Consider the following 23230-nt stretch of genomic DNA (forward strand, 5'->3'; position numbering starts at 1 on the left):
ATTGTATGGTTATACCACATTGTTTTTATCCATTCATCAGTTGATGGAAATTTGGGTTGCTTCTACCTTTTGGCTATTGTGAATAATGCTGCTATGAGATTTGTATGCCAGGTTTTTTTGTATACCTATTTTCAGGTTTGGGAGTATACATATCTAAGAATTGAATGGCTTACTAATATGATAGTTCTATGTTTAGCTTATTGAAGAAACACCTAACTATTTTCCATATCAGTAGCACTGACTTATAGTCCCACCATCCATGTAGGAGCGTTCCAATTTCTCCACAAATCTGCCAAGAAATTTCCTATTAAAATTTTTTAGTCATCCTATTGTGAGGTTTTTATTTGCATTTCTGTAGTGACTAATAATATTGGACATCTTTTCATTCCCTGTTTTCTTTTAACTCAATGGAAATATTTTAAAGTTATACCTTTCTGCCTTTGAGCTGAACTAAGTATAATTTAGATGGTAAATTTTCATGAGTAGATTTCTTTAGCTCTCTGAGTCTCATGAAGTCGGCTATTTGAAAATAAATCCTAATAAAAACTCCTGGATGATGGTGTGGTTATAGAGATAGATGAAGAACATTTTCAGAAGCAATATTTATTAAAACTATGCTATTAATGGACCATTAATTTACTTTTTTGCTCTGAAGATTTATTTTAAATTCTGCCCTAGGAAAATAAATGAGACAAATAGCAAATCTCCCACTCCATGGGCTTGAGTATCTCTTCAAATGGGAAGACTTAAACTGTTGAGTTTCAGTCCTGCCTTTGTTGCTGAGTGACCTCTGACACTTGACAACACTTCTCTGACTGGTGTTTTATATCAAGACAACCTTCTGTGCCTCATTTCCCATTGGCTCTAGTGTGTGGGATGATGATGAGCTGCCACAGGTGTTGGCAGGTCCCTTGGGAAATTCCAAGAAGAAATTCACAAGTGAAATCATTGTGAGTTCTGAGGATCTTTCCATATAAGCCATTTGTTTTGATACACCTGGCTGGGACTGGATTCCTCCTTCATTAGGGCCTTTCCTTTTTATGCTAACTTCTTGAGGCAAATGGACAGGTTAATGTGTTTCCAATTAGAAAAAGAGAAAATTGAGCATCCCCAGAATAGTCTCACATCACAGCTAGCTCTGTTAGCTACAAAAATAGGTCTACATTAAAACAGAGAAATGTGAAAAATGATATGAAAATAGAAACCATATTGTGTGCCACCTTCTTTGATAAGTAGGTTAACTCTTTAGAATTCTAAAGTTTAGAAGAGATAAGAAACTAAATAATATGCCACCAAGTTTCTAAATTGATTTAATATTGGCTTAGATATAGGGGTCATGTCTGTAATCAGGCCCTGATGGAGTTTGCTTGCTTGTAATTTTTTTCTTACTGCTAAAGCTCAATCTCTCATCCTTAATATTTAGCTTTTTCTCCCCAAATTGGGAAAATTCTGAAAAATTTTTTCAAACCCATGCCACAGTAGTGACCTAGGCCACTGCAGTGACAACACTGAATCCTTAAAAAGGGGACACCTGAAGTATTTTTCTTTTTTTCTGGCGTTTTAGGGTTGTACCTTTGGCAAATAGAAGTTTGCAGGCTAGGGACTGAATTGGAGCTGTAGCTGCTGGCCTACGCCACAGCTACAGCAACATGGGATCTAAGCTATGTCTGTGACCTACGCCACAGCTCACGGCAATGCTGGAACCTTAACCCACAGAGCGAGGCCTGGGATTGAACCCATGTCCTCATGAATACTAGTCAGGTTTTTTACTACTGAGCCACAAGGGGAACTCCCTCATGAGATAGTTTTAACTGACTTTATACAAAAACAATTTCAGTCCCGCTTTCAAGAATAATGATACTTTACTCATCCTGTCAATCATACTCAGCTTTCTCTGAGTTAATCACTTGGTCATTAGGGTCTTTGGCTGGGGGCCCCTGGAAAGCTGAACATGCATGCCTGAATGGAAATTATCAGAATAATTGTTTTTCCTGGAGACCCAGATATGTCAAAATGGTTATCTTTTTAGTCAGGAGAGAAGACTGATAAGGAGAGTTGATGGTGTCCAGGTCATAAGAAGTCTCCTAAAATCTGTTGTCTCTTCTCTGCCATCTTTTAACTCCTTTTAGCGACATTCTCTGGTCATTTTGCCAGAGAAATAAATCAGATCGATAACTAGTCACTGGATGAATTTGCTTTAGATGGTTAAATGTTTTTCTATGGATGAGTTACAAGAACTTTCCAGCTATGACCATTATATTTAGCAGAACTAGAAATTTCATTTCTGTAGTTTGCCACCTCTGGTTTTGTGTGTGTGTGTGTGTGTGTGTATGTGTGTGTGTGTGTGTGTGTGCTCGCGCGCGTCTTTTTAGGGCTGCACCCATGGCCTATGGAGGTTCCCAGGCTAGGGGTGGAATCAGAGCTGTAGCCACCAGCCTATCCCAGAGCTGCAGCAATGCCAGATCCGAGCTGCATCTGTGACCTACACCACAGCTCAAGGCAAGGCCAGATCCTTAACCCACTGAGCGAGGCCAGGGATCAAACCCACACCCTCATGTTTCCTAGTCGGATTCGTTTCCGCTATGGCACGATGGGAACTCCCCTTTTTTTTTTTATCATCCGCCTCTGTGTTGTCATAGTTGGATCTTACCATTCCTCTGTGAGACCTCAGGTGAAGTCTGCAATTGCACTGATTTTGAGTTGTCATTGGTTTTGAGTATTGTAAGACTGGGACATATATTAAGAATCTAAACCAACTATAATAGAAAGAGTAAAAATCATTATTTTTAAAAAGAATATATAGTGAGGTCTCATTCCTCCTTCTTATTGGGATATTGTTTGTTCAACAGAAATGTTCTCTTCTTCCTAGTAGGGTTGCAGATAAATACAGGCTACCCTGTTTTGATTCATATTTTACCTAAATCTGGCAACTCTCCTGGGCACTTAGCTAGATTATACTTCCCAGTATTTCTTGCTGTTGGGGGTGGCAGTGTGACTGAGATCGACCAGTGGATCATTTGTAGAAGTGATGTGGCATTTCCAGGACTGGCCCATAAAAACGTCCCATGTGTGCTCCTGCATGTTTTTTTCCTTTTTGTAATTGGGCTAGGATGTAAGAGGGATAAACTTCTAGGATGACTTTGGAAACTAGATGTTGAATTTAGCAGACTGACTGCCTCGAGGAAGACCATCCCATAACTTACTCACTTTTCTGTGCTGTGTGTGCAAGAAATACATTTTTATTGTATTTGGACAGTTATATATTTGCAGATCTATTATATGTGTCACCTAAGTAGTTTACTTAACCAATATATATATGCAGTGGGTTAAGTAATTTTATTGGTAACTAAATTGCTAGATAGAGAATTTAGTATGGAACAGCTACCTTAAGACAGGAATTATTTATAACTTCTAAAAGCAGTGCTATTAAGTGTGTCTCAATAGGCTTTTGCTATGTAATCATTGACTCTAAACACTTAGTGGGTTAAAAGAACAACAACCATTTTATTATTTCTCTCAGGTTCTGTGGGTCAGGAATTTGGGAAGAGCTTGGCTGATCAGAATATTATTATACTGATGTTCAGGTCAATTGGTATTTAATGTGGAAACCCATCTTGTGGAACCCATGATTTGTGCCGGAGAGGGAGGTTGGAAAGGTAGATGGTGTGATTCTGACCATCAGGAAGCTTATAATACTACTAGACTCACTCACATGGATAGGTACAAAATAATATAAAATTCCTAGTTAAGGTGTTAAAATCATTCATTCAACAAATGTTTAAACATCTACTCTGTCCCAGGTACTCTACTGGGAACTGGATAAATAACAGTGAACAAAAATAGACAAATTCCTTTCTTCATGGAGATTACTTTCAGGTGTGTGTGTTTGTGTGTGTGGAACAGATAACAAACAACTTTAAAAGTTAATATAGGATATTAGAAGATTCATGTTATGCAGGAAAATAAAAGAGGGAAAGAGGATAGAAATTATGTGTGAGGGAATACAATTTTAAGTGCAATGGTCAAGTAAAGTGTTCCTGAGAAAGTAACTTTTGAGCACAGACGTAGAAAGAAGTGAGAGGATAAGCCTCAGCATCATTTGAATAAAGAGTGTTTCTAGCAGAAGGAAGAGCAAGTGAGAAAGCGCCCATGGAGAAATGTGTTTGGTATTTTTTAAGGAAGAATGAGGAAGTCTGTGGCTGTAGCAAGGTGAGTGAAGGAGAGAGCTAGAGATAAAGGCAGAGGGGAAGAAGGATATGGGGGTGGGGGAGTCAGTAAAGAAGGGCCTTGTAGGTCTCTTAGTCTGAGTAATATGGGATACCAGTGGAGAGCTTTTTTTTTGAGGTAAGGGGCAACATATTGGGATTTATGTTTAAATGGATCACTTTTGCTACTGCATTTTGGGAATAGTTAGTAGGAGGGTCAAGATAGAAGTAGGACGTTCAGATAGGCTATGTAGTAATCTAGGTACTGGATGGCAGTACCTACACTAGGCTGTAGCAGCAAAGATGGTGAGAAGCAGTCAGATTCTAGATCTGTTTTGGAGGTAAAGCCAGTAAGATTTCTTGATGGACTGACTCTATGGTGTGTGAGATAAAGATGAAAGTCAGGGATGACCATGGTTTTTGCCTTAAGCAATGGGAAGGAGGGAGTTTCCACTAACTGAAATAGGTAAGAAAAAAAATCAAATGCTGAGAGAAAGATAGTATATTTATATGCTGATGGAATGATCCAATAGAGAAAGAAATTAGTGATGCTGTAAAGAAGAGAGAATTGTTGTAATTGAATAAAGAAGAGAGTAGCATCTAGTTCATACATGGAGATCCTGTCTTAGGAGTTTGGATGGTCCATTTATAGAGAAACTAGGGAAGGCGGAATATATGGCCTAGAAGCTGGGAGGTTGGCTTGATAGGAGCTAACAGAATTTCTCTTATTATTGATATTTTCTGTATGAAATGGGATATAAATCATCATTTTATAATGAGGATGGTGAAGAGACAGGGAGGTCTGATGAGAAAGGAGAAAATAGGAGATTGTCATCTAGGAGACTGAGTGAATGGACCATGGAAAGGCAAAGTACCAGGTATATTTGAGGGTCAGTTTCCTTATCAGCATCATGGTGTGTATTTTTTTTCTAGCCATGTTCATTTTTCTTGGGTATAGGTACAGGGTAGGAGGAGAGTTGGATTTTCCCAGGGCTGGGTTTTGCTAAGTAAGTGTGATAAACTGAGAGAGCAGCAGAAGGGTGGAGGGTATAAGCAAGAGAATGTTTACAATGATGAATCACGGCATTTAAACAGGATAAGGGAAGTGAGGACACAAAGAGGGTGAAAAACTGAACGGATGGTAGAAGTAATTGATTGTAGTTTCTAGTGAGTGAAGCTGATGGATTATTGCAGGTGGGCACTATCGTGACCTGGAAAGAGAAGTGGGTGTAGGTCTGAGTGTGGGATGTTTGCATCTGAGCTTATGGGTATTTGTAGATTTTGGTAATGACAAGGCCTAGGGATTGGCCCAAGGGAGGGAGATGGAATGAGATCCATTAGAGGACAAAATCACTTGAGGGAGGAGAATGAGAACAAAGAGGACAATGTTGAAATTGCCATCGACTTGGAAATCACTAAGAATTAAGATAAGCATGTAGTAGAGTGGCAATGAATCATGAACTGAAATCTTGAAAACATGAGGGAGAATGACCAAAAAGTTGGTAGATGCCTACAACAAGCAGAGGTGGGGGTGTTAATAGACATGATGTAGATTCAAAGCTGGAAAATTTTAGGTAAAGACAATGGTTTAGAAGCCATAATGAGGAGCACAGAGCATACCTGCCTCACTTTTGCTCTGCAGCATTTAGGGTGCCTGAGGAAGACAACAGCTACTCCTTGAGACCTCTCCAGGAGTGACAGGGTCCTCAGGGGCGGACCAGGTTTCTGTTAGTAACTTTGGAGAAAAGTTGAGGATAGAAGAGAATTTATTACTACTAATAGACTGTGGGAGGGGGCAGATGGCACAGTGGAGGGATTTCAGGAGTAGGGGGGAGATGGAGATGAAAGAGACGACCAGACTTAGGAAAATAAGAAAGGCTCTATATTTAAAGATTGTCAACCATAGTAGGAGAAAGTTCTTTCCCTTGGCTGCTTCTGACTGATGGTTCTGTGAACTAGGGCTCTGCCTGCAGCAGGTAATGTGTGTCCTAGTTCTCTCCTGTCTAAAATGGATCTAGCTCTTAGAACAGAGAGGAGAAGCAGGTAATAAAAAGAGCCCTGAGCCAACAAGGCATAATTAGACATTACTGTCTATCACCTCTCTAACCAATTGCTCTAAAAGAGATTTCTGTGATTTTCTGGTTCTGTTTGGATTGAGACATCCGGGTAGGACAGAAGAATCATTGAAGAGCCCATCCCATTTGCTTGAAAGACTTGGCAGTGGAAACTAGCCTCTTTGGATTGTGAGAGAAATTGTGTCAGTGGATAGAGGTCCAACACCGACAGTTAGATCCTTCTCTGACTAGCCACTGCTGAAAATAGGTTTTGAAAAGACAAAGAAGGAAGATTTCCCTGGTGGCCTAGCAATGAAAGGATCCGATTGTTGCTGTTGTGGTGTGGGTTCAATCCCTGGCTCAGAAACTTCTGAATGCTGTAGGTGAAGCCCCCCCCCCCCCAAAAAAAAAGGAAGAAAAAAGAAAAGGGATTTTTATTAGGTTAGATGATAAATGGCTCATCTGAAACATGTGCACACGTATTCACAGAAAACGTAATTGGTTTTTTTTGTTGTTGCTGTCATGGCCTCCTTGGCAGAGCTGTCATTTTGCAGATGTCAATGGCCTGAAGGGGACTGCATCAGTGTGAGTGTGTGTGTGACAAATTCCTGTTCTGCAGCAGGATGTAAGCGGAGCATGCCCTAATGGAATCAGAGGCATTGTACACTGAGGTTGGAATTCAGTCTTCTCAGTTGAGTTTTTATTTTTCAGAACATATTTCTTCAGCAATAAGGTATTTTCTGGAAATTTTTGGCAATAAAAGTAAATAAATTGCATAAGAGTGAGATGGGGTTTTACCTTTTATGTGATTTTTTTTCCCTTTCTGTTCTCTCAGCATGTATCAGCCAGCATTTGTACTTGTAAAGTAATTGTTGTGAGAAAGGAAGAAAAACAGAAAAAAAAATTTCTCTAGCTACTCAAAAGGAAGATTTTGAAGGTCATATAGGAAAGTACAGAGAAGATTTTATCAGAATGACTGGTGCATGAGATAGTGATGTGATCGTAAAATCCTGGGTCTGCCATTTTGATCTTGTTTTTCCAGGTTCAGCTATGACACCTCGGGGTGTTGACTTCTCACAATGAGTTACTCTTTGGCAGACTTGAGAAAGGACTCCTTCTTAAATCTCAAAATATTTTTTGAAGACAAATGAGAATGCTAGCTGGGGAGGAGGGTCAGCAGGCTGAGGAAAACAGGGTAGAGTGGGAGTTCTGCCTCAGTGGTCTTCAAAGAAAGTAGAGAGATCTCCACAGGGAGTGGGGATTTTTAGAGATCCTTGGTTCCAGAGATACTGGGTTGCTTTGCAAAAATTTGACCAAGAATCTGAAAATTACGCTTGTGTCACTGGCTGCCTTGATTCTACTTTAAGCCCTTCTTAGCTATACATGGAGAATAGCAAAAGTTATAAAGGAATTAAGCTTTGTTGTAATTTCTCCGTGAAAGTCAATCTTGGCCCGTTTTTTTGCCACCTCTTAACATGCTGCTTTCTGGATGTTTTTACTTATTTGTGAAAACTCATCTTGCTTTCCATTAATTTGTCATGCTTGATTTCTAGTGAATTGTTACTTTCACCTGCACTTTCTGTTTGTTTTTTTCTGGGCTGATCCTAAGAGTGAACTCTTCCACAATTCTAAGCTACCAGATGAAAGAATCCTAAAATGGATGAGCTATAGAAATTGTAAGATACTTGAAGATATTTTCACAAATAAATCTTTATCACATAAGTCACTTTAAAATTAGAGTTAATAAAAACCTTTTGGTAATTAATAAATTTAAAATTCCTATGTAGGTTTGGATAATTATAAATAAAATGTCTAATAGTCACTTGGTACTATGAAGTTTATAGAATATTTTAGTATTCATTATTTGATTTCACAATGAAGTCTATGAATTAAGAGGAGTGGACATTAATATACCCATTTTTCAGGTGGAATTAAAGGGCTAGGAGGGTGAATCACGTAGCCAGTAGGAACTTATATCCCAATCTGCTGACTTAAGTTCACTGTAATTGAAATAATTTATAAAGATAAAACCTAGTCTTGTTTACAAGCAATATTTTACCATACATTCTAAAAAATTTATTTTTTAGAAGTTCTCATTGTGGCTTAGTGGTAACAAATCTGACTGGTATCCATGAGGATTCGGGTTCAATCCCTATCCTTGCTCAATGGGTTAAGGATCCAGTGTTGCTGTGGCTGTGGTGTTGGCTGTATAAAAAATTTTACACAATTTTTAAAGGTTACGCTCTACTTACAGTTGTTGTAAAATATTGGCCATATTCCCTGCATTGTACAATAAATCACTGTAGCCTGTCTTACGCCCAGTTGTTTATGTCTCCCACTCTCCCACCCCCTATACTGTTCCGCCCCCCTCCACTGGTAACCACTACTTTGTTCTGTTTGTGAGTCTGATTCTTTTTTGTTATATTCAGTTTTCATTTTTTAGACTCCACATATGTTTTCCTTGCACTTTTCAGTCTTAATATTAGGTTGCAGATGCAGGTTCTACCTTTTACTTGGTGCAAGATTTTCACATGGGGATCCAAGTACGGCCCCCTGAAGCACATCAGAGAACATCTCTGGAGGTTCTTATCTGTGTGGCATTGGCCAAGCCACCTCATCTCTCTAATTTCCCTGTTTCCTTAACAGAAAAGAGACTGGTGATGCTATCTTACTGTTAATACTTCAAAGGTACCTGTGTTTGTCCGATGAAATAACTGATGTGAAAAGGGTTTGTGGCTGCAGAGCAGTACCCAAAAGCTGTCAGTGTTGTTCGTCACCACTGTCTTTGGCAAAAGGTACAGGAGGGAGGGAACTGGGGTTCAATTGGGCCTCGCATGTATGATCAGGGTTGAACTTTTCTAGGGTTTGCACTTGCTCTGTGAAATGAGAGAGGAGACCTGGTGAAACAAGCAAAGCTGTCTTAGGGCGTTCTTACTCTGGCTCTTTCCACTCTTTTCCCCCTGCCCCCTCCCCAATCCCCTCCCTGAGCTGGCACTGTTGGCATATAATTTTTTCTAAGAGATAGTTGATAATAGGTTAAGGTATTTTTTTGCTCTTCTCCAAGGGATGTTTTCCCATTAACATAATACTCAGAAATCCCATTAGAAGGACTTTACATTGACAAAATTTTAGAGTCATGCAAGCTTCTTTTGGGGGTGGGGGGGGTAGGTTTTATATATATATATATATATATATATATATATAATTTTTTTTTTTTTGGTCTTTTTGCCATTTCCTGGGCCACTCCCGCGGCATATGGAGGTTCCCAGGCTAGGGGTCTAATCGGAGCTGTAGCCACTGGCCTACACCAGAACCACAGCAACGTGGGATCCAAGCCGCATCTGCGACCTACACCACAGCTCATGGCAATGCTGGATCCTTAACCCACCGAGCAAGGCCAGGGACCGAACCCGCAATCTCATGGTTCCTAGTCGGATTCGTTAACCACTGCGCCATGAGGGGAACTCTGGGGTAGGTTATATTTTTATGGATTATGGCTACCTACAACTAAGGTTGTCCCCAGACTTGAGACCATCATACTTTGTATTACTGTTTAATGTATTACCATTGCATAAATGCCAGATATTATTTATTTTTATTGCCATGTATTTTATGTAAAACTAAATGCATCATAGAGTTCAGTGAGTTTTGAGAGACATAGACAACCACATAACCACAACCACAGTCAAGACGGTTTCCACATGTCCCCTCGCAGTCAATCCCTTGTCCCCACCTTCGACTCGAGACTCCTTTCTGTCACTGTAGATTAGTTCTGCTTTGTCCATAATGTCGTATAAATGTATTCACATAAGATGTAATGTTATATCTGGCTTGTTGATGCCATAGATATGGCCTAAACTTTAGGCAAACAAAATTCCATGCCTGTAACTACTTTCCTACAATTGTGACTAGACTGCAGTTTTGTGTACTGAATGAACTCCTGGCATATATGATAGTCGATGGTGGCCTGGGCTTGTGACATTTTTGCTCTTTAAATCAGAAAGAAATGTTTCCTAATTTACAAATCTTAGTTATAGTTAACCATTTATCTGCTGCCAGTGGGTGGCAAGTTTTGGGGATGGGGAGCTTGTGGACTCCTGCTTTTATTTGCAAAGGTCTTTTAACCTTATGTTCTGCAACACTTTTTTTTGTTGATAAGCTGGTGTGTATACAAACCATTTATGGTTCAATAAAATGTCATTCATTCACCTTTTTAAATTGTAAGAGTAATTCATGCTCTTTGTAGAAAGTTTGAGACATAAAAGGAAAAGGACAGTAATTTTTCCTACCAGACTTTGTCATAGAGAATAACATTGAATTTCTTTTTTTCATTTTTAGGGTCGAACCCGCAGCACATGGAGGCTCCCAGGCTAGGGGTCCAATCGGAGCTACAGCTGCCAGCCTACACCACAGCCATAACAACTCCAGATCTGAGCTGCATCTGCAACCCACACCACAGCTCATGGCAACACCGGATCCCCAACCCACTGAGCAAGGCCAGGGATAGAACCCACAACCCCATTGTTCCTAGTCGAATGTATTTCTACCACGCCATGATGAGAACTCCAACACTGAATTTCTGGGCAGATTTCTTTCTAGTTTTTTTCCCTTTTATGTAGATATGATTATACTTTATGTAAAATTTTGTACCCTGCTCTTTAATATTTCCTTCATAGAATCTCTGTGTCATTAAAAAGGCTTCATAAACATAATTATAAATGGCTATTTATAGCATACCCTATATATATTTTAATAATATATACATATATATGAGAGAGATTCATAATTCAATAAATGAGAATTAAAAAGCACTAGGGAATCTTCCCCTTTAAAAGGAGTCCTGTGTGATTTCTGTTCTACTTTAGTATATATGGATTATATTTATAGCAGAACAGTTATACCTACTTGATAGAAGGAAACAAAAACTGGCTGCTAAATCAGACTTAGGTGATATAGAGAGTTCTTCATAAACCTTCTCTCTTCATACTTGAAACCTGCCTATTGGTATTTCTGTCCTGTCCTGTGTAGATTTAGCTGTGCTTCCATGAGACTACTGGTGAGTTTCCATCTGCCACATCTCAAATTGACAGAAGTGAGGGGGTAGGAGACTGGAGTGACACTTTCAGACCTATTTTGCTTCTTGATGACAGCTGATGAAAAATAATGGACAATAAAACTGGGAGTCTTGACCTTCTCACCACTCCTCTAGGCTAAAGGAAAGAAGTCCTGAGAGACATAAGTGTCAGCTGCAATGGCTACACTATGGAAAGTCTGTATATCTATATTGGATGTTCACTGGGTTAAACAGTACTCAAAAGATGCCTGCAGACATTGCAGTAAGATATATAATCTACCCATGAGATAACCTTTGGAGAAAGGACTGAAGGACTTGAGTGAGTCCTAAAAAATAAACAAAATACTATTGTCATCCAGTGATAATAACAGAGGACAACATGACAAATGCTTACATTTCCGTTCAGTTCTACTTCATGCATATTTATTAACCACTGGGTCAGGCACTGTGAGAAATATGTGGAATGTGCCTGATTAAAAAAAAAAAAAGAATCCCTGAATTCATATATTCAAATGTACTGTTCTTTGATAGGTTAAATTATTGTTTCTGGGGATGTTTTTACCATTCCAAAATTTTCTTTTTCACTAATCCTATAGGATCAAAGCTCCACCGTTATGGTCTTATTTAATCTTCCTTGCTTCTTTAAACACGGCCACACTGGGGTTTAGGGCTTCAACATGTGGATTTTAAGCAGACACAGTTCAGTCCATAGCATGCTTGGAACACATTACAAATTCAGATCTTGCCGTCAAGGAGTTTATCATTAGTTTTACTAGTTTTCTATGGCTGCTGTAACAAATTACTACAAACTTCATGGATCAAAACAACACAAATTTATTATCTTATATTTTGTAGGTTATAATGATTTGGGAACCAAGCTGAGATAGGGGATGAGGAAGAGAAAAAGGGAGTTAGAATGATTTCCAGATTCTGGACTGGGACTGGGTGGTAGTCTTACTGAGGCAAGGGCCACACTGGAGGATGTATTTATTGGGACTCTTCTTTCTTTGATTACGGGTCAAACAATAAACAAATGGAATCAGGTTAGGCAAAGAGGGGAGTTTATTTTAAGTTTATGAGGGGAGGCTGATTCATGGAACTCATGGCAGGATTGTAGCTGAGCCTCAGAGATGAAGTAGAATGAGGACACAAGTATATTAGGACTTCTCTTTGTTCCTCTCTCTTATTTTTCTCTTTCTCTAAAGACCAGGATCTTTGTGTCTCCCTTCTGTCGATGAAAACATTACTAACCATAGTTTCAGATTTTACACTTTATCTGTAGTTCTGTCCTTCAAAGACTGGTTGCCCCCCAACCCCATGAATTCCATAGTCCTTGGAAATAGGGCTCTGACTGATACAGCTTGGCTCAGTGCTCCCTTGGTGCATCAGGTTGTGGCCATAGCACAGTTGCCCTAGTGCTGTTTTATTGTCATGACAGCTCTGGCTTCAACCAAATGGTAGCTGGAGGAGTGATTCTTGGAAAAAGCATGCAGGGAGATATTCCAATAGGTGTCCACTTACCTTGGAGAAGATTATGTGTTCTGTTTTGTCTTTCTCTTCTAGTACTTTTTTTTAAAGTTGAGGTATAATTTACAGTGAAATGTACAGATCTTATATGTTTAGTTTGCTGTGTTTTGGTAAATCTATACTAACACCCCAATCAAGATAGAGAACATTTCCATCACCTCTGAAAAGGTCTCTCATGCCTCTTGCAGTTGATCCCTATCCCTCAAGGGCAACCACTGCCCTGACTTCTATCACCATAGAATAGTTTTGCCTGTTTGAGAACTTCATATAAATGGAATCATATAATATGTACTTTTTCTGGCTTCTTTCATTCAACATAATGCATCTGAGATTCAGCTGAGTTGTTGCTGTATTGAAGTCTGATCCCCTTTGTATGCACATATCATACTTGTTGGTTCATTCACCTTTTGAGGGACATTTGGGTTCTTAGTTTTCTGGTTATTATGGACATTTTTATAAGTCTTTTTGTGGTCAGAGGGAAATTTATAGTATTAAATGCTTAGGCTAAAAATGATGAGTTCAGCTTTGCATAAATTAAGTCAGAAGTACTTGTGGGACATTCAGGCAGTGAGGTCTAGCACAAACTGGATTTCAGTCCAGGCCCAGAAGAGAGGTGGGCAAGGAATTTAGATTCTGTAGTCTCTAGCCATATGTATAGTTAAAGTAACCGGGAAGCCCTCATGTAGGTAGAAAGGCCCGTGAATTACATACTAAGGAGTATCTGAAGAGGATCCCTCTAAGGAGGCCCGTAGAAGCATGACTTAGTCTTTGTCTCTCCGTCACCAGTCACAGGACCAGATATACAGTCATTTCTTGGTTTGCTAAATCTAAGAGAATGAGTGCAGAGTACATGGTTATGGAGCCTGTAGAGGGAGATTCAGTAAGAGGAGAAATGGCACGAGAATTTTCAAAGAACAGAATGAGTTTGGTAGATTGAAGAGGAGGTGTGGTGCGGGGCAATAGGCGGGGCTAGGAGGACCAAGCTTGTAAAGTTAAATGATTAGGTAAGGTCAGACTGCTCAGGTCCTGAAATGTAAGAATTTAGACCCCATCCGGCCCGCAACCCCGAGCGTGGGCGTGAGAACAGGCGTGTTTCCTTTTGGGAGGTGCACTCCGGAGGCCGTGCACTGCTGGTGGCAGCTGAGGTGCTTTTACTGCCGCTGCCACTGCGACAGTGCTGAGTTGTTATTGGTGGCCGTGCTTTCCACTGGACTTTGGCTTCGTAGCTGTTGAAAGGGAACAGCGCCGCCGACTATTGCTGATTTCATGTTGTTTCCTGACCAAGTGTTGTTAACTCAGCCTATGAGTCTTGGTACAAAAGACAGAGGCGGTGGCATCTGGCCGCAGCTGGGAGGCAGTGCCTGCCCGCCGGGTTGGGACGTAGGGCTCGGAAGCTCAAGTCCGAGCAGCCGCCGAAGGCAGCGTGGCGGGGCGGTGGCGGAGCTGGAGCCAGGCCACGCCTCCACTCGCCCGCGCAGGCGCGTTTCGGGACCGTTGCTGTCAGGAGCGCACTAGAGGCCAGACCGCGGCGGGATCCGACGTCTGAGCTGGAACCGGCGGACTGAACGGAGCACGGCAGCTGCAGCTAGGGCGGTGCGGCCGGGGCTCCCCGCCAGGTCGCAGAGGCGAGCAGGGACTAGCGGGCAGCCGTCGGCGCAGGCACAATGGGGAACCGAGAGATGGAGGAGCTGATTCCTCTGGTGAACCGTCTGCAGGATGCCTTCTCAGCGCTGGGACAGAGCTGCCTGCTGGAGCTGCCGCAGATCGCTGTGGTGGGCGGCCAGAGCGCCGGCAAGAGCTCAGTGCTCGAGAACTTCGTGGGCAGGTGAGGGCGTGGGGGGTGGGGGCGACCCCGCTCCGGGCCGTTGGAGCGTGGACAGGCGGCGGGAGCTGGAGGTTAGACTGCGGGCTGCGGCGTAAAGGAGGGCTGAGCAGCGGTGTCCGTGAGGCGGGCGGGGTCGTCCCAGCTCCGGGCATCCTCCGTCCCTCCCCGCCTGGTGGCCCTCCTGTCTGCCTTTCATCCTGTGATACAAAGCCATTTCCTCCCGGTCCTCCGGTTGGAGAGTCGGGGGAGGGGGTCCGCCCTGAGATCGACTTCCCCCGCCCCGTGCGCGTTGCGCGCCAGCCTCGGGCGGTCGGGCAGCCCTGATGCAGAGCGCACCCGGGGCGCTTCCCAGTCCCCCTCTCCTGTTTTCCCGGCTCAGCATCATCCTCCTTTTCCTGTCAGCCTCCCCGACCCCCTTTCCTAGAGGCTGGGGGTTTATTCCCCCGCCTCCTCCCCCCCCCCCTTGGAGATGCTTTCCTTCTCACCCTGCTTCTCGGCTCCTCTCAGCTGTCTACTGTTCGAGACAGTCGTCGCCTGCCTCTAGCAGGGGAGGCGGGGTGGGAGGAGAAAGGAACCGTTTGTTGTGGTGAAGCTTTAACGGGCCGACGCTTCCCCACCATTCTCCTCTTTGGGAGTGGGAGAATAAAAGGTTGTGTGTTTGCATGTGCACCTAGCCACAGCTCCAGGCATATGTCAGAGAAAGCGAGGCACAGACTCGGCGGGGGGTGGGGGGTGTAGACGTGGACATGTGTTGTCCAGGTGCCATGTCATTCCTGCATCATCTCGGAATGGACCAGCCAGCATCCTTCTCGCACTCTCTTCGCCCCCTCCCCCAGCATCATCTTCGGTTACCTAAGCTAGCTTTTATTTGTCCTGCGAGTCTTCAAGTTAACATGCTGTATCAAAATTACAGTTACGTGTTTTGAGTCACTCTTAATTCAGAAAAATCTAAATAATTAATTTTTTAAATTGGAAATCAGCGTTTTTTCCACTGAACAATTCATGAGGGATTTTTACCTTAATGGCCTTGCCTGAGGAGTGCACACGTTTGTTAAGAAAAGCCCATCGGAAAGAATTAAGAAAGCTGAAATCTGTTTCCTAGTAGTTAGCAGGTAGAAATGTACAGCAGCTGAGAGAGTGGGCTGGAGAGGGTACAATACAGAGATTGTACTTCACTCTTTTTACTTGGCTGGTTAGTGATTTAGGATTCAGAAGGTCGCTGGGTTTTTGTTGTTGTTGTTAAGGTTTGGTGATGTGTAAGATTTAGATAATTCATATCTTCTTTTGGAATGCTAGTATCCATAAAGTGTATATTCTTTTCTCTCAGATGATGCTCTCTCAGATGATACTCTTAGGGTTTTTTTTTTTTTTCTGTTTTAACTAGAAATCTAAGAAACCTAATTAAGAGTGAAATTGCTGACAGTTGGCTAATGTCTTTGACTAAGTCACAATCACTTTGCTTGGTTTTTATCATTAATTTGAATGATGAAAAAGGGATCATAAAGCATTTTGCCTTCGTCATCATAGACTTATGGTGAAGTGATAGAGGAATATGTGATTTCAAACATGTTCACACAGCAGTTACATACTCAAGGGTTTTACTTTTTTAATGTATTGCCAATGAAATTCATTAAATTTAAAGTGGTATCCATAGGGATAGTGAGGTTTGATGACATTGTATTTTTGGGTTTTTAAATTCCAGAGAATTTAACAGGGTGCTTTAATAGACATTTGAGTACTTTTGTCTTTTAAACTAATACTTAAAGATTAAAGTTGTAAGTAATTCAAATGCATTGGCCATATTTTATACATCTTTTGTTGGATGAGTCTGTATATTAAATGCATTGTGGCAAGAGCATTTGAACCTAATGTTAGTTTTATGCATGTATCTTAATTCTGTTTTCCAGATTTTCAAACCCTAACACATCCCTTAATGTGATAATAAAATTGTAAACATTTTTCTTCACTAGCTGTACTCCTCAAATGAGAATTTAAAAAAAAAATCTGAAGGAGTAAAATATTTTAGCTTCAGCATATTTTTAGGATAGAATGAAAAATAGGAGCATCATAAATATATAAATCAGAGCATTTACCAGAATACATTAGTCATTTCTTATATTTTTTAAAGCTTTACCAATAATTACTGGTAGAATGTCAAATCAAAGAAAAGGATGGACATAAAGGGGAAAAAACTCATTTAAGAAATATAGCAAGGCTTTATTACCATAGAGATGACGCCTACCTAGCAGAGCTTGTATATTAGGAGAAAAATTTAATTAAAAAGGTCATTTGACTTTAATAAAGACTTCAATCATTGAATTATTGAGGAATCTAGTTTCTAATTATAAACCAACCTTAGGGAAAGAGGAATTCTCTACTTTGTTAGGAGATTCATTCTAGATGGAAAAAACTACTAGTATTATACTATAACCTTTTATCATTTCGTTAGCCAGAAATTTTTCGATTAAGATAAGATCCTTTAAGAATGAAACTTTCCTCTTTTACATATAGCTGTTTCATTTTAAGACTGACTTCTGTGCAGTTAGCGAATGCAGTTATAAAACAAGGGGTCATTACTCGTGTAAATTAATAATGTTTGCTAATCATTTAAGCTTGTTCTCTTCAACATAATGATACATTTTCTCAACATTTAACAATCCATGTTTAGTGGACTAATCATCTCTTCTCCTCTCTGTTTGCTTATATTGATTTTTTTGATACCACCGAATGAATTTGCATGTGAATACGTTACCTCATTTAACTGTAGCTCTAAAATTAAATTTTGGGGTGATGTGTTTGAGATTGTATGAATAAAACGAGTTGTGAATGAACTACTTGTTTGTGATTTTTATTGCTGAAGTGATGAATTTACATATTAATGTGATTTAGTATGAGTAATCAGATTGTTCTTTTGGATGTTCGGGTCAGATATACTCAGTGAGAGGCAGCTTAAGGTCTAATGAGTAGAAGCTGAGACTCATGGTCTGAATATAGGGGTTCACTAGATGGCTTGGGGTCTGCCCATTGATCTAGTGTGTACAGAAGAATTTATTCAACTACTTTTACATCCTTTTTTTTTTAAACAGTGCAGGGATATGATGGTGATGATAACAGCATTTATTGAGGGCTTCTTATGTATCAGGTGCTATTCTAGGTGCTGTAACGTAGATAATCTCATTGAATCCTCATAAAACCCTAAAGAGGAAGGTACTCCTGAGAGTTGCATTTTATAGAAGAGGAAATTCAGATTTAGAGAGTTTGAGTAATTGCTAAAGGCATATTTAGAAAATATGAATAACTTGCTGAAGGTGAATTTAATTTAACATGAAAACAGTGGCACTACGATTCAGTCTGAGGTATTTGGGCTCTATTGTGCTGTAAAACCTCTGTACTATATTGAACCCCCTTCCATATTGAGATTTGCCAATTTCTCTGATAAATACTTTGAACTTCTTTCTTTGATCACACTGAAAATCACCACCTAAATAAATAAGAAACTGCTATTATAAATTTTTTCGTGTTTATTTATGTATGTCTACTTTGCTTCATTTCACAGAGGGTTTGAGGTAACCTTTTAGGCAGAAGCAACACTAGTAAAAAGATAAGTATATTTCTTTACCACATTAGACATTCTTGAAGGGACCTCTAGGATGTAATTGGGTTTTTTATTTTAGGATGTAATTGGGTTTTTTATTTTAGGATGTAATTGGGTTTTTTATTTAAGGATGTGTTTAGAGGGAATATAACTTGTTTATAGAGGTGTTAAGTGAGAACCGTACTAGTTGCTAATGTGCAAACATTTTTTTAATGATATACTTGTTAGAAACATTAGTTCTTCAGTGCTAATTTTATAGGCAGAGGATTCACATTGTTTTATTCTAGCCTGAATGATAAATAGACTTTCAGTTTTGTACAGATAGGATAAGTTTTTTTTTGATTAAGGGGGGCCAAATAAAAAGTTAAATTGGCTGTGTTGAGAGAGTTCGTTTCCATGAGGAAATGTCAAATAATGTATATTTGATTGTGAGGTTTCTAAAGATAATTTGCAGGAGAACCTTAAAAGAGAGCCATTTGATGCTGTTGTTGAACAGATATGACCAGATAATTTTTTTTTTTTTTCCATTTTACAATTGCACCTGTGGCATGCTCAAGTTCCTGGGCTAGGGGTGGAATCAGAACTGCAGCTACAGGCCTGTGCCACAGCAACACAAGATCTGAACCACATGTGTGACCTGTGTAGCAGCTTACGGCAATGTTGGATCCTTAACGCACTGAGCGAGGCCAGGGATCGAATCCATATCCACGTGGACATTGTTAGGTTCTTAACCCACTGAGCCACAATGGAAACTCCAGATAATTTATTTTTTGGTCTTTTAGGACTGCACCCAAAGCATATGGAAGTTCCCAGGCTAGGCATCGAATCAGAGCTGTAGCTGTTGGCCTGTACCACAGCCACAGCAATGTGGGATCTGAGCTGCATCTGCGACCTACACTATAACTGGCGGCAGTGTCAGATCCTTAACCCACTGAACAAGGCTGGGGATTGAACCCGTGTCCTCATGGATACTAGACGGGTTTGTTACTGTTGAACCATGACAGGAACTCCCAGATAGTTTAAAAAAAATCCAAAGACATTTATATGACTTGGACAGATACGACTTTATTCTTAAATCTTTTGACTGCTTTCAAGAGAGTATTTAAAAATTGAGGAGGTAAGAGTTCTCTAATTGCAAATGGGACTAAGTAGAACTAAGCACGGAAGCATTCATATTAATTAGTAAACTTCTTAATTCATAATTACGTTGGTATTGAGGGGAAAAGATTATTTAAAATAGCAAAGCATCTGAATTTGTGTGTGTGTGTGTATATTTTTTTTATTGGTTGTGCCTGCAGCATGTGGAGATTCCCAAGCCAGGGGTCAAACCTGTGCTATAGTTGCGGCAATACCAGATCCTCAACCCGCTGTGCCACACAGGAACTTCCTAGTGAATATTTTTCAACAAATGGCTTCCAAATATTAAAGTTATTAGATAAATTGGCCCTAACAATAAAATATGATAATTGTTGAAAATCATACTTCATAGTCCCCAAGGATCTATTTAAATTATCAGAAATATAAACTTTGTTTCATCCAATAATGAATTGCTAAAACCTGAAGTTATGAAGATATTTTTGCCTAATTCACATTATGTAGGTTATCACAATTTTACAGTTGGAAGGATTTATAACAATCAATTTAATTATTAATATCTGACAAGCAAACAACTAGTAGAGGACTGGGTAGGATGTCTGTTTTGAAATTTACTTATGATGAACAAATATCAAAAAATGCACTGGAGTTCCCATCGTGGCTCAGCAGTTAACAGATCTGTCTAATATCCATGAGGACGTGGATTTGATCCCCTTGGCCTCGGATCCAGTTTTGCGCTGAGCTGTGACGTAGGTCGAAGACACAGCTTGGATCTGGCATTGTTGTGGCTGTGGTGTAGGCCAGTGGCTGCAGCTCCAATTCACCCCCTATCCTGGGAACTTCCATTTGCCATGAGTGCAAAGCTAAAAAGACAAAAGACAAAAAAAAAAAGCATTGGACTAACTTAAGAGTGAAGTTAGGCAAGCATAATTCAGAACTTTGAAGGAATGGAAACTTAGCAGTGGGTTATCAGTGGGGTCCTGCTGTATAGCGCAGAGAACTCTACCCAGTATTCTGTGATAATTTATGAGGGAAAAGAATCTGAGAAAGAGTAGATATGTGTATATGTATGACTGGGTCACTTTGTTGTACAGCAGAAATTATCACAACCTTGTAAATTAACAATATTTCAATAAAACTTAAAAATAATGAGCCATGATAGAGGGTAGGCTATTGAGTTCTCTATCAACGGGACCTACATTTAATATATTAGGTATTTGTCTTAGGTAGTAAGTACTTTGTACTGGGGCTAATAAGTAGAATTAAATTATGATGTTTTACTTATTATGATTAATTTTAAGAGAGGAATGCAAGCATCTAAAAGGAATAGATGAATTTTTCCTTTTCACCATAGCCAACTCAAGAGAACTCTGAGCCTAATGTACTGTATAAAATGATCTAATTTATTTTCTGTATGGCCACAGTTTTGCCTGTATCTGATTCTGCTTTGCATTTTCTCACACTCATAATTAATTTTAAAATTCTGATGGATTATGTTATACTAAACACATTTTTATAAAATGGAAGGAAGAAGGAGGACAGTATTTGTTTAGCCTTACTTGATAGTAGGCATGGAGGCTGTTACACACTTTCCATGCCTTCTGAACCTTTGTTGTTTTCACATCCCAGTGTCAATAAGGGAGGAAACTAGGGTTAGAGAGACAAATAATTTGTGCTGGGTCACATGGCTAGTAAGTGGCCAATCTGGGATTTAGTCTTGGATATGACTCTTGCTGATACTCTTGAGAAACATTGGCAAGTAAAGTCAATGAGTATGTATTATTGAGTTCTAAGTATACTGGATAAGAATATAGAAGGAAGTATGAATGTTTAGGAAGTGATGTCTATGTAAAAAGAGGCATGGCAGCAGAAGGAATAAAACCACAGCTTTCAAAGATCTTGTAAAATGAAGGTATTTTGCAGACTTAATGGGACAAAATACATTTCATCAGTTTATTTTTCCAAAAAAACCCACAATTATTAAAAACAACAGTTCTGAAATTGAATTGTGATATGATGGAAAGTAGACAATATTTGAGATACCAGTGTCATTTGGCAGCCAGTATCATTTTAGCTCAAGGCTGCGTGTACTGAAGTATCGATGTCAAAGCAGGGAGGTGGTGATCTGTGTCTCGGTGTTTGACTTGATAACAAGGCATTGAATTTAGATTGTCACTTTATCGCAAAGAGACACTGTATATTGGAGAGGGCCTGAGAGAAGAGGAGCAGGGAAAAGAAAAAAGGTTGGAGAGATTACAAATATAACTGGATGCATTGAGGGCAGGATAGATCAGACCAACTAAGGACATTAAGGCACTAATACTTAAGGGAGGTGAATTGCATGTTCTTTTTTAAGAATAAAGTGTTCAGTTAAAGTGGAGTAAATGGAAAACAAAACGTCAAGGAAAACGTTCTAAAGGCAAACCTGAGGATAGAATATATTTAGAAAGAGAAAAGAGTAAAGGCAGAGGGAAGGTTGACACTCAATGATTTGCATTATTGAGTTAAACTCTGTTCCACAAAACGAGTTTATTAATACCAGATTGGTGGTTTTTTTTTTTTTTTCTTTGTCCTGGTTGGCTTAGCTTTTTAAAAAAATTTTATATATATTTTTAAAATCAGTAGGGAATACTGGCCTTCCACTAGGTTCTGTAACAAACTTGCTTAATTTTTGCTAACTTCTTGGAGCTACAGTAAGATACAGAGAAATGAGATTTGCCCAAGGTCAGAAATAGAATAACAGTTGAGTCCTGGAACTTGGTGTTCAGAACTGGGAGCCCTGTGGCATTTCATCCTCTTTTCTTCCTCCTGTTATTGTTTTAAAGTGACTGCCTTTCAGCCTCACCACCTCTCTTCCCATTCCCTTCCATTAGACCAATCTGTCCTCTCCTTGATACTCCCCTCCATTACTCTATTATTTTTCTTGATGGTAGGCCAGCAGTAATAGTTTTTTTTTTTTTTTTTTTCTCCTCCATACACAATAGGGTATGGAGACAGGGAGCAGAATTTTTCTTAGGCTTAGACCAGGAAATTTGGCTGAGATAATATACTCTAGAGTAAATTGTGACTGTTAGGAAACAAATGGGCTCAGAAGACTACATGAAATATTGTGGATGTTCTTGCATATTATTATTTTTTTCCCACCAGGTAGGCTTATCTAGAAAGTTGTGCCTGGAATGGTCACTGATTGGCTTTGTTTAAACCAGGAAAAGCTTCTTAAAAGTTGTGTATAAATAAATTATAGAAATGGAAAAGTTGGTGTTTAAAGAAATAGGTGAGATTTTTGGTAAATTAAAATGCATATTTGAATACTAAATCCTCACCTTTCAGTTTGCCTGTTTCATATCCTTACTTTTTTGTGTTTGTTTTCTTTGAGCCCCATTGATGTCATAGAAATTATTTTAGCAATTTTAAAAAGCATTAATGTGTTAAATTCTTAGTGTTAATAAAAAGACAAAATAATTGTTGAGGAAAAGGATGATTTATTTAATCCATGATTATATAAATGTTGCAGGGTTGCTTTAGATCTTGTTTTTCCTTTAACACTCCTGCTGAAGATGCTCTATATTCAGGAGTTAAAAGTGTGTGACTGAGTGCTTGTGAGTGTCTCATTTTCTTTTCCCTTAGTTTCAAGGTCATGATATCCCCAGGAATAATACATACATACCTATTAGGAATGCACAGGGCTTCTGAGGGACTTTGTTGTCTGTCATTTCAATGGCTTGAAATTGAAAAGACTAATCCATTTAAATAAGTGATTTGGGTGTCTAATCTTATTTATGATATTTGTTTTCTTAGATCCTCAAAAAACAGATATTTGAAAAGGAGTCATATTCTGGTAATCAAGTCCAGGCT

At 39.6% G+C, this 23230-nt stretch overlaps 1 protein-coding gene across 29 annotated transcripts in view; it reads left to right on the plus strand.

The window, feature by feature from the left end:
• The first annotated feature begins 14380 nt into the window (after positions 1 to 14380).
• Positions 14381 to 23230, plus strand: part of DNM3 (dynamin 3) — a 542852-nt gene continuing 534002 nt past the window's right edge. For all 29 annotated transcript variants that reach the window (XR_014816234.1, XR_014816231.1, XR_014816226.1 and 26 more), the window contains exon 1: positions 14381 to 14685. Coding sequence is in view for 18 of the 29 variants with exons in the window: in XM_021063644.2 (XP_020919303.1) it covers positions 14525 to 14685 (161 nt within the window). In the remaining 11 variants the exon portion in view is untranslated. The remainder of the gene's footprint in view (positions 14686 to 23230) is intronic.

The sequence above is a fragment of the Sus scrofa genome, chromosome 9 (assembly GCF_054392235.1).
Source record: "Sus scrofa isolate SSC_HxYL_T2T_F1_AM1 chromosome 9, Sscrofa_HxYL_maternal_Yorkshire_Landrace_v2.0, whole genome shotgun sequence".
NCBI classification, from domain to species: domain Eukaryota; kingdom Metazoa; phylum Chordata; class Mammalia; order Artiodactyla; family Suidae; genus Sus; species Sus scrofa.